General features: G+C 40.1%; 1 protein-coding gene across 2 annotated transcripts in view; it reads right to left on the bottom strand.

Annotated features, from left to right (window-relative positions):
* The window catches only part of LOC139470074 (polycomb group RING finger protein 2-like), a 30,946-nt gene that overhangs the window by 13,666 nt on the left and 625 nt on the right, over window positions 1-16,655 (bottom strand). The window contains exons 2-3 of one of the 2 annotated variants that reach the window (XM_071252363.1): window positions 3,393-3,504; window positions 2,634-2,730 (exon numbers count right to left, since the gene is read on the bottom strand). In XM_071252363.1, coding sequence (XP_071108464.1) covers window positions 2,634-2,730; window positions 3,393-3,504 — 209 coding nt within the window. Of the gene's footprint in view, window positions 1-2,633; window positions 2,731-3,392; window positions 3,657-16,655 lie in introns of those variants that run through there. The other variant, XM_071252362.1, reaches the window with a different exon arrangement.

Raw genomic sequence — 16,655 nt, 5'->3', positions numbered from 1 at the left:
GTTCCACTTAAATATTAGAATGGGAATGAACAAGTATTTTAGACAGATGGGGAACTGTTTTCTGTACGACGAACGTTGATGTCTCTGCATGCCGCCCTTCCATCGGCCGCGCCGCTACAGACTTTATGCTTTATTAATTAATATATTTGAAAACCAATTAACTATATACAATAAAGTAATTTGATAATAAAATACGCAGTTTCAACACACAGCGATAATTAAGTAATACAATATTTGAAAAGGAATACATCCATATTGTATGATTTATTGAAATTAATAAGTCTAGAACCGCAAATGAGTTTGTTTAGTACATATATACGGTGTGTGCTCTTATTGGGAAAGAATGGATTTCTGAATTGTCTTGAAATGATAATATACCACTGATTTTTTTATAGGGATTATCAGATATGTCAATCTATTAGTTATTGACATAATATGAGATTCGTTTTTGTTTGTCATGGTAAGATAAAGAAATAATATTTGGATGTTTATCGGGGTAAAAAATACTACTTCTTATGTTTAATATCTACTGCAGACAACACTCCCGTAACACAATTTTATACGCAAAAGCATAATAACTTTACAATAACGAAATATTTGATTATTTTCAATATCCACTGTTTAGATCGCAATTCGAGTTAATAAAACGGCTACGCGAGACGAGTCTTAGACTACCTCATAATCCTCTAAATACAGTTATGTCTAATGACAAATGAAAATAATTTCATTAAGGAACTGTGGAGTATTCAGGAACCCTCAAATCTCTTAATTTCGGAAAATGGGAAGGGTTGGGTGAGGCCGCTCGAGATGAGAGGGGAATAGGGGTGAATGTGTTATTAGATATATGCTTTGGCACCCGAAAGATTGACTAGAAATGTCGCCCACACGCACGTTGTGCTGACGATCGCAGATTAGTTATCGTTTATTAACGAAAATACGTTAATACGTTCATATGGAGCGACAATAACAACATTAGGGAAACATTTACCGGTCTGTCACAAAGAACATATCGAGTCAGATGTAAAAATAACGAGGTCACATTCGTGACAGTACGTGCGGATTACGGAAATGGTGGAGAAGGTGTCGGGTGATTCTGGAAAGGCGCGACGGTCACAATCACGTCGCCCGATGGCTCAGTGTGATGTTACGACGTTGATGTTACGACGTTGATGTATCTTCCAGTCTGCGGCTTCACCTGCCGTCGCCCAGCCCGCTGATTACCGCGCACTTATCGCCTGATGAGGCATGTGTATTGTCACACGAGGTACAGAAGTACGGCTCTACATTCCCAACAAACACTTCCGTAATCGTACGTATTCAGTCTTCGCGTACGTCTGGTTTTATTACGGATACGGTAAAAGCTGTGTCCACTTGTACAAAGCGATCTTGGTGCTAAACTGTCGTAAATCCCATACTTTAACGTCAGCTTGACGAAACAATGACAAGAAGTATATCAAATGCAATTACCTAATTCGACTTGACCATGTGTTTCCAAGTTTTTTGCAACTATACAATTGACTTGTCCTTGCATGTGTTTATGACAGATGCCACTGGTTGGAAGGATTCGCAGGAAAAACAGGATACGTTTCGCGAATTTCTGATATTATTACAAGTGATGCAAAAACGTATGCTTATGACATAGTCGGAATTGTACAGTGGTCTCATTGTTAGAATTTTCTTGTGATTTTGGAAATTGGTTGTCGCTTGTTTTTATTTTGCAAGTAGGTCCGTGGTGTCTGTGCCTCTATACCTACGTCATGGGACTCGACGCTACTGAGTCGCGAGCAATTATGCAGGACGCATGTTCTTATTCGCGGTCTAAGTCTCAATGAAAGAGGTGTTATCGACTTGCCACCGCGTAAATTCACCTGAACTGTGAACTGTATGTATGTGTACGCACTGTCGATACAGTTTATAAAATTAATTGAGTAGGGTTCGGATACATCCATATTGTATAAAATCGAAAAATCAAATTAAACACAAAATTTTAAAATCCCGCTATAAATGGAAATTAATTTCGCGTTATGTGTAACTTTGCGGCAGGAAGTTGTGTGTAGCGATCTCTGATTTCAGTGTAGCGATCTCTGGTTTCAGTGTAGCGATCTCTGGTTTCAGTGTAGCGATCTCTAGTTGCGGTGCTGCGATGTCTAGCACTGGAACTATTTGCAGCTTTATGTAATTCAAAATGTCTTTATTATTTTCTCCCACCTCTGCTGTTTGAAGCATACTAAACACGTGGCTGTATTATGGTAATGTGGGATGTATGTAACCGTCTTACAAGACCATAACGATCTCATCTGGTTAACCGTTTTCAACAAAACTAACACCACCAATCTCAATTTGCCATAAGTTTTAATGCATTCCACCAAATACCATCTCCTTCCCACAAGAACCAGGTATACTGACAGCCTATAAAAACGCAAAGTGAAAATTGAGAAATAATTTTCAGCAAATTGACAGAAAACAAAGAAATTGGTTTGTGGTCGTGAGGCCTCAAGAAATGCAACATTGCAAGAATGTTTTCCGAGTCTGAATCCTCATTCACAACAGCTCCCAGTCACTTGAACTTAACAAGAGTCAAAATCCACAATGCGTTTTCAAAGTGTTTCAGTATATTAGATCAAACTACATACCTAATATTTTGATGGGGGCGGGTCTTGTGCACCATGACGTCACAGATGGGACAGTACTTGCTCGTCTCGAGGTACCGGAGGATACACGTCTTGCAGACTGGAAACCAAGGATGCATTTGTTGGTCAATGAGAACATCATGGTAAACGACTTTAATGTCGCACCGGCTGTGTTTTAGCCGCAGAACTACAATGAGGGCTAATGATGACACGAACATCACAGCAGAATCGGAACGGGATTATATTTCATGAAGATGTGTAATAATTACGGTGATTAACGCTCCCGGAAAAGTGTATTCGTCGAATTACCTTACTTTCAGAAGATTTCGTAGCACTTTTAAAACGATATGCGTGAAATTGGCAACTTGATTAAAGTATGTCAACGACAAGATCCCAACGCTCAAAACAGTTACAGAACTGGCGTTCAAGCGAGCCGTTAAAACAGACGTAGAATTTCGATGAAAAGTTCCAAACCGAACGCCTGCGTAAATTCTTCAAGACGTTGATCCCACCAGATTCCAAGAAACAATTCCTTCATCAAAGGGCTCTCATGCACTCCAGGACAGCCCCTGTTCAACTTTAAAAATCATTTGGAACTGCGCAGATTTATAAACACATTCCTTCAGTTTAAACACGTCGGGCTGAGGAGCAATTGCGAGGACCGACCAACACAACGTTCACAATTCTACTACTGGCTTCCGCGAGAGAAAGGCGCAAAAATCGAAACGCTGCTATATTTAGCCGTCTAGAGCGATGACTTACAAGAATGCAAGCATTCGATAATGGTGGCGGCATCGATGAAGTAGCCACCGCAGAGGACGCAGATGAGGTGGGGGTTGATGTCGGTTATCTTCAAGCGGGTTGTCCGATGCATCTGAAACAAACAAGACAAATTAGCCCCTAGTATTTTCTTTGTGATATTAAGCCCCCGTTGCCGGGGGGAGAAAGTATTGTAGTCGGCCTTCATAGGAAGGCTTGTTAGTGGTCCTTCCTGTTCAGACAGAGCGCGTACATGGCGTTGGGCGAGCGGTTGGTACGTTAACTCGGTGAAACGTGGTTGTAAAAAATACGCTGCAGATAACCTAAATATATTTTATCTATATATTCCTTTTCCGCTTTAAACGCAATCTGATATGAAAGTAACCCGGTTTCTGAAAAGCGGAATATTATGTAAAAAATAATTAACACTTGATTTGTTATTGCCTTAAAATAATAAGGTATACAGAAAATCGCTATTTTAATCAAAATTAATGTGTGCGTGTGCGTGGTTTTACGCAGTGCGGCAAACTTTAAATTGTACTTATTGCGGCTGATTGCTGAACGAGAGGAACTCTTCTACTTTGAAATAATATATATCAGCAAAATCACGTCATGGATACCATAAACGAATTCCTAATATACTGTACCCATGGAATAAAACCGGTGGCATAAGGCTTGACAGGGGAACGCTTTGACCACTAGGCTACCCTACGCCCCGATGATGATGATGATGATGATGATGATGATGATGATGATGCGATCATGACACTACTAACACCATACAGTGAAGACCTAATCCAGGACCCAGATACTCAGGGAGGGATTTTATAATCAACAAACACTTGTGTACAGAGAAGTAATTCACTTGAAAAACAAATGAACTGACATTTCCATTAATTTTATGTAACTAGTAAAATATGTAACGATGTCGTAACTAAAATATTAGCTCCACCATGTTAATATTTTATGTCAAATATAATCCAGCAGGCGACACATTAAACATGTATAATTATATATCGTGTTTTTTTATGGTATTTTTTCAGAATTCGTTCCAATTATAGCGTACCGACTGTTAGTCACATAGGGCTTATTAACACCAATTATGCATTCACGGTCGATGCACAAAGTAGAAATTCAATAATGTTAACAGCTTTAGGAACAAGCGGGGTCAAAGGTTGAACTTTAATTGGCACCTAACATGCAATAGAAATTGAATTACCAGATGAAAAGCAAACATGATGTTTAGAGGAGAGTTTGTTTGGCGTCCCTTTCTGGTGAATCGGCGTTCAAATCTTTTATGGTGTTAAATGTTTAAATCTAAGAGTTATTTATTTTTGTTAGAGAAATGAAAATGTTTGAGACGCACGAGTGACATAATCTATGATATGCGGTCTAGAGAAATATTAAAATGAACTTATAAAATATCATATTTTCATATTTCAGAAAGACACGAGCTAGTCCAACAAGCACAGAGATGACATTTTTTATTATTTGTAAGAACACCGTATTGCAAGCTAACACGGATTCATAGTTTTATGTCGTCTTTAAATTTAGTACACTGCGCCCCACTGTTTCTTAACCTTTTGAAGACACGCGGTAGGACTAATACACTCTTGGTTTGCGCTGACGTGACACCGATGAGTGTGTTTATGCAAATGTATGCAAATGTGATTAGCTAAAACTGGGAGTCGGGGGGTGTAGGACCGGTGTGTCGCCTGGAGAACAGATAACCGCCCGGGGGAGGGGGGAGGGGGAGGGCGTCACACAGTCACTTCTCATCAAATCACTCACGCCGTGTCAAAATGGGCAGAGGGAGATTTGCTATGGTCCGCCGCGACCAGGCGATACACCTCGGCCGTGGGCCAACCTCAGCTGGATCAGTGTCCTGGATTACACATACATGTCCAGACGCCCAGCCCTCATAAGACGAAATTGGGGATAATTTATACGGCAGGGAGACAGATTGCTTGGCATTTGACCAAAGCTTCCCTAGTGTGGGTCAGGTTTTTTCAAAGCTTTGTAATAAAACTGAAACATTTATCTTGTCGCGTTAGAATAGATAACAACCCTGGCGGCAATCTAGACGATTCCATTAGCTGAAGAGTTTTGAATACCAGCAGGCCGTTAATAAATAATGCCTGCCCAGAACGGCAGTATATTCACTGTGTACGCGTCTTCTCGTCATCTTCATCTTCATGTATCGATTTTTGGAAGGAGGCGAGCAGACAACACATGAACAAGCGACGAAAAGAAAACTTCGCTGCCGCGAAGAAGGTAGTGTTGTGGACAGGTCTGTGGCGACAACCATGTTTCCACTTCACTGACACGCAGTAAAGTGTTTGTTGGCGTGAAATTAATTTTGTGAGAGAAACATTACTGATTCGTCAAAATGGTAGAATAAATTGCCATATCATTTTCTTAGTTAAACCTGAATCCGAATAGTTTATTCCACACATACGAATACGTAGCTGAACAGAATTACAAAAATGATAAATATATCAGACGAGTCCTGGTATATTTTTTTCAGTACAGCTATATTCCTGTCCGCCTAATTTCCTTCACCCTACATCTGATTTGAATTGATGTTGTTCACATCCTATGACGGTATTTATCGTGTGTCAGTGGTTCATGAAAGAAGCCGTCCATTTCTTCAAATGAGGAAAACAAAAGAAAACCGCCCCACATGGAATTGGTTCGACCCCGGAACAGGAAGAAGCCAGGCGAGACTCACTAGGGGGTGGGGGTGGGGTAAGGGGTCTCTGCTCATCGTACAAGCTTTCCAAGGATGAAGAGGTGCTACATCTAATTTCCGATTGTTTCAAGAAATGGATTCTGGCTACATCTGAAGCAGAAGCATCTACTAGGGGTGGTGGTGATCGGAGATAGCCATGTGCTTGTCTGGGTAGGCACAGGGAGTGGGTTGGTTGGAGAGATCTCGCAAGATGAATCGATACCGAGGAGCCTTAGCCTCTCTCCCCTTTCTCTGAAGAAGCGATGAGATAAAGTAATCCTTTAGCTTGATTCAATGGGGTCGGATTGGATTTCTATGAGGCAGGGTCGGGCCTAGGGCCCTCAAGTGTATAATTAATGGAAGCAGGGGCGACATTCATGGGAGATCTCAACCTCTCCCGCCCTTAGGCTAGTCAAAAATATCTTCATCAGAAAAACAAATGACGTTTCTCTAATCCCCCGTGCATCACTCTAATCTCCAGAAGGGCACGGAAAGTGCCGAGGTGGCGCGAACCCCCACGATTTTCCCCGACCTCCCAGTCGACTGATGTCAAGACTCGCTGTGCGATCCTGTCGTCTGCGCGACCAGCCTGATTGAGGGAAAAGGGTTGCTAGGTATGACGTCACCCTAGCAACGAAGATTGATCATGTACCCCTCCGCCAGCCAACCTGCAATAGGGAGTTTCAGATAGCGCCTCTCAGCGGGCGTTGAAAACAGAAAATTGCGACAGACTTTTTTCATTTGCTTCTGCGGTAAAAGCCATTTCCTCTTGAGTGCTATTGTTTCTGCCGGAGTAGAATTACGCTGGGTCCAAATCGTGATGAGGAAAGATATCATTCAATATCATCGAAAGCAGGCGCTTACATCCATCTTCCAATGTGAATCTATCGACGGTCTTCATTGCAAAGTATTCCAACTTTCATCATGTGGCAGTTGTTAAGATGCGAGTTGCCAATGAGAATCACACGAGCTTACTTCTTGAAATCAGAACGTATATGCAACGTTTGGTTCTGATACGCGTGCTGCATATTTCAGAACTTAAGCTATCACCCATTTCGAGTTTATTTCGGCCTTAAAAAGAGGTATTTCTAAGTGATCCGTATTATGATAATGATCATAATAGCGGAAATATGTTTTTTGAAGTAATCTCCCGTGTTAATTTAGTTATATTATCAGCTTGCCCTTCCGGAATAATATAGTATCAGTTAATGAATCTTCTTTCTTTTTAATGGAGATCACAGGAATATAATACATAATACAGGCTACCCGTGAAGATCCGGGGTAGAAAAGGTCTTCAGCAACCCATGCTTGCTGTAAAAGGCGACTATGCTTGTCGTAAAAGGCGACTAACGGGATCGGGTGGTCAGGCTCGCTGACTTGGTTGATACATGTCATCGATTCCAATTGCGTGGATCGATGCTCATGATATCAATAACTGGATTGTCTGGTCCAGATTCGATTATTTGCAGACCGCCGTCATATAGCTGGAAAATTGCTGAGTGCGGCGTTTAACAACAAACAAACAACATGATACAGGCATGTACACTACTCCGTGCATACACCATTTCGCAAACACCTGGTGTCATCAATATTTGATAGTGATTCATAAATACATCCTCACGATATAGTCGGTATCGTACAATGGAGATCTTGCGATCATACAAATAGTTTTTGTCGCTTTTGTATTTATATAATGAACATACGCGTGTAATTGCTCTGAAATAATGTTGTTTATTACCTAGTCGTTGTATCTTGCATAATACAAAATAATAAAAAAGTAATGTATCTGCATTTGGATGTACATAATACTATTCTTGTAAGTATTTATATCTTAGTAGTAGATCGGACACGCGATATGAAGATAATACTCCTTTTCCATCGCTTTAAGTTCGCATAGCTGCCAGATATTTCCCCCGTGGATGCCTGTATATCTTCCAGATTCAATAAACAGACAATGCGACGAACATTGAAATTCAGACTATGAAAATCGAAGTTTCGTTACATTACAAAATAACTAGCGTCCTTTATATCTGTAGACCTGCCATATTTTGTAAACAATACATCTAGATATAGATATAGATTGATATATATACGTCAGAATTTGTCAGTATCATAACTAATTGATAACATCCATCAGTGGTGAAATATTGTATCAGCTTGTTTACTGTCGATTATTACTGCTTAATTTGCACAGTTCTTAGGTGGTGGGTACATATTGCAGTTTCAACGCTGACCCTTAAACTGTCCACGTGACGTGACTATTTATCACAAGAACACAAAAGAAAATAATGCAAACGAGATCATTGCTACCAGACATATGCAGTCATTGTCTCTTCAAAGAGAGAAGCGAGGTTTTTTTTAATTTTTCAAAAAAAAAACCTCGGAAAACAAACTAAGATTTATTTGTTTGTTTGGTGTGTTTTTTTAATAAATAAATTAAATAGTTTGAATGGCATAGCGTTGTACTATTTTGACAAATCATTGACATTTTGGAATCATATGGAAATGGCACTGCAGCGTGGGATGTCTTGATCGCACCCTTACCATTCTCGGCTACAAATTTCATTAGCTGACTTCGGTAATTCACTGCACAGGACACGTGCACTCGTTCGTCAGCCTTGTCTCAACTGTCTCGCACGTGACCAGCACATCACGTGACACTTGGTCACGTGCCGATTTTGACATTCCGTGACCCGAGCCATTGAAAAACATAGCATTAGACGGAAGAGTATGAGGACGCATATTTCACGTTAATTGTGAGATGTTGAAGACCGAGAAGTCTACACCATGTATCGCTAACATCTAGCATCCAAGACGTGTAATTATTTAACGAGGTGGGTGCTGGAGGCTTTCAGAATCGCCCAGGAAAATACCGCATTTGAGCTTCTCAGCATTGATGAGAGAAATGCGACGTATGGAGCCTGAGGACCGAAACATGATATATTGTTCTGGCTTGCTTTAAACAGCTAATGAACCCCCTGATGATAAGACGAACGTTCACGTCATACAGTTCTATCTGTGCCTACGTTCATCACATGCCGATGACATGGATCCATCTTCATGCTTTCAATCATTGGTTCATCTGACTAGATTATTTACGCGGATTAGATTTTACTTAAATAGGTCTGACTTGGATAGTCGTATAACCCTATAGACTCATTTTAAGATATACAGCGAAGTTTGAATGAAAGCTTTCTGTGGGTTGAAAAGGTCCATAATTGTTTCAATTTTAAGGATTGTTTTTTAAACAGTGTAGCCTGATATAAAATTCAAATTGTCCTTAGAAACAGAAGTAATGGTAAACTACCAGTGTGTCACGGCAAATGTGGTTTAAAATGTCATAGGCAAACAAAACACTATAAATGTAACATCACTTTACTATCTATCGGCCTTAATTACGTCATACATGAGGGTACCGCCGCCACTTTTACATCGGGAAATGCTTACTATATAATTCCAGATAAAACATATATTTTTCAAAAAGAAACTTACACGTATTTTAATTTATGACAAAAAACACTGGTTCTTGTTACCAAGGTGATAAGCTTTATTGAAATAAAGAAACCTGAAATAATCATCTAGTCCCGTTTTCTATGTTACTGGACTACCCTCTCAGTTGTTCTTCTGCTTCTTTGTAAAACGTGAGGTGACATTGTGGCCATCTGGAGGAACAGCGTTCTTGACCAGAGGATCTCTTGTCCTGAAGGTGTCAATGCTATCGTGGACATCTGTCCAAATGAAACCAGGTTCATATGTGCATGTGTCTAAAACCTACACGAAGGTCGAGACATTTGAAAATATAGAAGGGGCGGTGTTTGACGTCTTTCCAGACGTACAGTTATCGTTCATGGCAAAATGTCGAATATGTCGCGTTGTGCATATTGAACAACGTGTTATAAATAGTTTGACAAAAAAATAAAAGAAGCCCAATTAAATGTCACACACTCAGAAAAAAGCTGCATACGCCGTACGTTATCTGCCTTCGATTGTCGGACCGCTATCGCAAGCATTTGTAAATTCTCCTTCAACACTTTCCCAGGTTGGCCCAGTCAATGACCGTTAGCACAAAGCGCAGTTCATATCTATGAACAATCACGTGCACTCCATAGAAAAATTAAGCAGTTTCCCTACCGAAATTCTGAACGCGTAAGTCCACAGTTAGAAATGTTACCGGGTCCGGGTGATACAAAATTGTAAAATTCCTAAAACGAACAAAGTCGAATGTATCTATAAAATGTATAGACTAATTACACTATCGCGTGTCGTATGGGTATTATCCAAATACACAAAAACGAAAAGTCGCATACTGAACATAAAATCCGAACGACTCTTCTGGACTGACGTTATTAAAATCCTACGGAACAAAACAATGGAGATAAATTACAGTTATTAGTCGCGGATTGTCAGACGATTAAACCCGTCTGCGCTCTCTGCTGAAGATCGTTGCAAATACAGCCCCGCATCGAGAGTACACCTGCTACTACGGCCGAAATAAGAAGGCAAATAATAGCAATGCGGACCTAAGATTTCGCCACATGAAATTAATACCATGCGATGCCTGAATGAAATGTATTACCGCTGATAGGCCTCCGCTGGGGCTCGCGAGGGATGGGCATATTTACCGGTATTCGAATTACATTAAACGTGCTAGCTTTTTCCACCTGGGCGTATATGTCTATGATTTGTTGTTTTAATGGAGAGTATTTCTGAGTAAACACGTTGCTTCGTGGAACATCAACATAAGGCATGTATAATATAAATTCGTGCCATCAATATATTTCTGCTAAAAATAGGCACTTTGTATTTATTTAACTGGACAGTAATATTTATGACGTATGGGTATCTTTAAGCAAGTGACGGCTTTCTGCTGTCAAAGCTACGACCTGCATGACTTTCCTCCCACGTAAAGCTGCCACGCAGTGATATAACTCTTATCTAAATGAAATACTGTTCAAATCTCACTCATTCACTCCAAATATCACATATATCTTTTTTCGAATATTATTTATTTATTTATCGCCCACTCGAAATAAATTCTTCGAAAACCCTTTGAGAATTTACCTCGATTTAACCAAAATAAATTATCAGTACTTATATTGTCGATGTATACAACCGGTGTTATTCAACAAGCATCTATTGAAGGCAGCCAGAAAAGTTATCACCTTGGAAACGAGCAACGCATTTCCTGTCTTCGTCTCGAAGCTAGCATCACCGTCGCAGACTACGATTTCAAAGAAACTCCCAACGCCATTCACGTCTCTCGGCAGCGATGGATGTCATCGAATACTGTTTAACACGAGTCAAATGGCAGAAGCTCGTGCGCCAACATACAGGTCGAGCGAACCGACACAAAATGAGAATCAAATCGGGCCAAAGAGCGAGCTCCATGTCGTTCTGCTACAACCAATCGCTCTAACGATCGCCTTTGTTAGCGTTACGTTGCCCCGAGGCCCTGATCGAGGACAGGATAGCTACTAATGACAATTACCGTCCGAGTACAAGGTGCACAAGAGCTATAATAATCACTATTGCTAAATAGAAGTCGATTTTCGGAAAGGAAAATATCCCAATGATAAAATATCCACCGGTGCGTTTTGAGTTGTTGAGCGTGTATTTGTGTGCTACTGTCGTATCAATAATTAATACACGTATCACATGTGACGGTATCCGTATACACATACATGTCTGGAATGTCATTACCAGCCACCCTGTGATAAAGTCGGCACAGAGGTCTTCTCGTATTCGTTTTAATTCGAAGAACGGTTTCAGTTTTGTAACGAGAGCTGTACTATTCATTATCAATATACGAAAGATGTGCAACTGGAAATAATTTTGCACATTTTCCTTTAGAGTGTAAAAATGACTTAAATATACGTGAATCGCCTGTCGATTTATTTTTCAAAGAAATAATTACACAAGTAGTTTCCATTGGAAAATGGACAAAGCGTCTTGCATAATTTCAATGTATACATGCATGTGTTCGACGTCCATAGGAGCGGAAATAGTAAGTCATACGAGGAAATACACATAACAATGCCGTTTGAAGTGGCGCTCTGAATAGCTACGACTGTTGCAGCTCCCGACAGTCGTGGAGTTCAGATTGGTTTGTGACACCGGGCCCTGGCGATATAATCAACCCCGAGACACCTTCAATGATTATAAGGTCCGTCGCCAGACACACTCGCCTAAATTTGAAGACGTTCATCACAGTCCTTAGATTTAACCTCGCGGGTTGAGTAGTTATTTTATCGACAAAAATATTGTTCAGATATGCAATTCATATCACGAAACTAAAAATGGTAATTTCCGTATATGTCAAAGTCGGATATCCAGAATCGTTCGTCACACTCGCCCCTTTCCGTAACCATTCGACTTATCACGGAAAGGCACGAGTGGTCACGAATGACAGAGAATGTAGGATGCCGAATCTTCTTAAAATCTTCAACGGATTCTCGGGTTGTATTCGTGTTTACTATACAAAATCCCATGACCACCATACTGTTATCAACACAGTTAGCTTTCGGCTGAGGTCATGAAAAGCGTACAGAGTTCCATCAGCCAGGTTAGTTTCAGCTGGAAACTGTAATGTACAATATGCCATACCGCAAAACGGTGTCTATTTCGTTAAAATATCTTATTGGCAACTCTGTGACGAGTATCAAAGGTCAAATGAGTGAATGAGTTGGGTTTGAGCAAAATACCGGCAATATTACGTCGCGGGTCACAGAAATGGGCTTCACAAATATCCATGTGGGGAATCGAACCGAACCGAGGAACAAGTTAACACTTTCACCACTAGACTAACCCCAGTGGTCAAATGACTCACAAGCAGAAAGCGCTTACCGACGTAAACACTCGAATCTTACGAAATTCTGACACGAGAGTATCAATATTAATTCATACACATTTACTGTCGTCACACGGAGGGGCTGGGAGTTTTTGGAAAGTCGGGCTGGTCTGAGCATCAGCATACATCATCAGGGCACGATCACATAATACGTCTGTAGATGTCACTTTACAAAACGCTGAACTCGCTTAAGGAACATGTATTACACATTTAAAAGTGACTTTTATACCTAGTCGACATAACTATGTATTGCCTCACGCTGAAAAGTTGGACACTTCGCGTTAAGCGATTTAATAGCACAATGCTGGACAAAACGAATTTTATTTTGTTGTAGCACGTGTCTATTTCTTTCACTGAAATCGGACTCAAAACGTCACCAATAAAAAAAATTGTAATCCAAATAGGCTGCAACGGTTGATAACATTCAGGTGAACACACATTCTATTTTATTCACCTAAAATGAGGAAAGTGCCAGTAATTATAATCATCAAATCCCGCGGCAGATGAAAATGGACAGTTTTACTTATTTAACTACACCTAGACACTGAAACCATGCTATTAGTTTGGGTTTTCAACCACCACTAGCTTGAGAAATAACATATTACGGCAATCTGTACGGTTTAGGGTTCTACAGAGACTCCTTTAATTCAATTTGCGTTCACTTCACCGACGAGAGAGCTCCTTAAAGTTATCCGCTGTCGCAATGACGGAAAGTCGGGTACAAAACACAGCTGGTTAGAAGGCTAATTGTTTGTATATGGCCATTCGCGCGCTAAATTATGGTCCTCCAGGTCCTTGTTACGTCACGATAAAGGATGATACAGTAATGCCGTCATCCTGTGACATCACTATGGTAACTGTTAGCCAATCAGAATCGCCAAACAAGGGTCACAAGTTCAAGGAATATTTGCATGATACAGGCATTCGCAGTCCCTGAAGCCGGCCAGGCTTCTCCCCCGTGACCTCAATCAAATAGGCACTGACAAGCCAGCGAATTGAAGCAAAAATTGCTTTAACTTGCGCTCTGAAAGGGCAAAATGAAACAATTCCCTTCCGCCATTTTGTTGTCGGTGAAAGATTTCAGGGTCACGTGATGTTTGCAGGGGGTCATCGGTCGTCTGCTCAAGTTTGATCAGACGATCACGTGTTTACTTTCCAATTCTTAGCCGCATGCACGATAATGACTTGTCTGTTGGGGTCCCCCTATACAAAAAGCGTTGGAGGGTACCCTTTATCGGGCTTCTTTAATTAATGAATATTTACCCCTCCCTTTCCAGACTGATTGACGAGCTGTCAGGACGGCTAACAGCAATTTCGGTTAGTCTTTGATAGCGTAACCAAAATATTTTCTCTACAAACGACCGAGACATTTTATTTGCTGACTGGTGTACATGTTATTTGCTACCCGGCACGTGGATCAAAAACGGTCTTGACAAATGTAATTATTCCACACAGAACGTTGACTTAACTGTTTGCAATTTTACGTTCATTTTGTGCAAACACCACTCATTCTACGTCATGTCGAGTCCGGGATGATTTCAGCAAAAATCAGTTTTCAGGAAATTATTTTTTTTTGGAAATTCTAGAAAAAAATAATAATTTAAAATTAGATTATGTGTACTTGGAAGTAACATTGTCCAATGTTTTATCCATGACAACCCTCCATATTAGGTTGATGGGTTTTTTTCTAATGGCATTGGGCTAATTATCTGTGTGTTCTTTTCTGTTGTGACGATTGTATATTTTCGATTTCAGCAGTGGCCATTATTTAAATTATTTTTTTTATACTCATCATCAATATTGTTAGAATAAATGTTAATAGGGATTTTTTTAAACACCTTGTCTAATGCCATTCAACATACATCCTAGCCCATCCTTTAAATTCAGTCATCGGTTCATAAGTAATGGCTATTGATTCATATACAGTATGTATCGATTAATATGTTATGATTATCGATTCATAAGTTTGTTTGTTTGTTGTTTAACGCCGCACTCAGCAATATTACAGCTATATGACGGCGGTCTGTAAAATAATCGAGTCTGGACCAGTCAATCCAGTGATTGACATCATGAGCATTGATCCACGCAATTGGGATACGATGACATGCATCAACCAAGTCAGCGAGCCTGACCACCCGATCCCGTTAGTCGCCTATAACGACTAGCATAGTCACCTTTTAACGATTCATATGTCATGATTATGGATTTATATGTAATGGCTATCGATCTATGTACAATGTCTGTAATATGTAGTCATTAAACAAATACAGTTAAAGGAAACAGTTGCTGGTGAAATTTCCTCTTCTAAATCATTTCTAACAAGAACAACCACAGCATTTAATAATCCGTCATTTCCAGTGCAGTTATCCGCCACTGACAGTGAAAATAAATAATGAATATAGCCTCAATTACCCAGTCACCCCATGTGGAGCCCCACGTGTATGTAATTGCGTTTCTCGGACAAGCTGGACACTTTCCTCGGCACAACAATTGATATGGATGACCACTCTCCGTCGCCAATTACTGGCAGTATTTGGAACTTCACATTTTGAGGGTTGCCCATATAAATTGATAGTCTGTATATCGAACTGCGGTCTTTGGAATGGGTTTGACAATGAAACATCAGCCTCTGATCGCAAGCCGGCCATGCTGACACGTTGGCTATCGTTGTGTACAATGCAGTTACTGAGGAAAATATGCGTTATAATCAGAATCTATTTTTGGCGATGAGTGTCATCAGGAATCCTTGGAAGATATCATACATTGTGTATAATAATAATAATCAGGTGATTATGAAATATGAAGATAATCATTATTATGATATAACTTAATGTGATACGACCTTCTAGCCACAGTGTGAATACATGAAAATCAGGATAATATCAATCATATTCAATTTCAAATTGCCTACGTGATAGCCATTATCAATATTATCTTACCTAATTGGTTTATGTGTCGATGGGCTAACATCGTAATATCTTATATAAGTATATCAAAATAGCATATTGATTAAGAATTGCACCATTTTTTGACATCTTGGATTGCTAAGTCCTATGTTAGTGCAGTGAGTCACGGTTGCGATTGATTGCATAATTACCTACAGCGGTTTTTGTTCACCCTGATAATCTGTCAACACACAGTAACATGACATTATGATCATAAATTGCGTCAGCGCCCATAAAAGCAGACGAGAGAAGATGTGCATGTTTGTAATTGACTTTAAAACTCATTAACATACCATAAATGGTTCATCAATAATCTCCGCGTGTTATCATTGCACGAGAAGACCAACACACGAAACGTTGAGAAAAATAATAGCACCTTCACAACCCAACTGCACCGACCTAATACACATTCACACTAAATAACAAGAAACGCTTGAGTAGCGATAGGCAAATTAGCTTGCAGAATTGCCTAGGATTATTATGATAACAAAAGCTTGTTTTGTCTGCCCGCTATTCGCTCTCGCTTTTCTCGTGCTTGAGCAAGAGCGTCGATATTGGGTCAAATTATTCTACATCCTCTATTGCGGAAAATTCCGGTAGTTTACGAAATATGTTCCTCGATTTGGGGGTTTCTGCGTTAGCAGTAAACACATATCACAGACGGAAATTTCAGACAGGGGTAAGAGTGTCCCTTGGACGAGTCTGGAGCGATAAATGGTAAACACAAGCATTAAAGCTGTGAG

Source organism: Haliotis cracherodii, unplaced genomic scaffold, assembly GCF_022045235.1.
Source record: "Haliotis cracherodii isolate W230 unplaced genomic scaffold, xgHalCrac1.p SCAF_20, whole genome shotgun sequence".
NCBI classification, from domain to species: domain Eukaryota; kingdom Metazoa; phylum Mollusca; class Gastropoda; order Lepetellida; family Haliotidae; genus Haliotis; species Haliotis cracherodii.
Note: the sequence above shows the minus strand (reverse complement) of the source record. Positions and strands in the feature narration are given on the sequence as shown.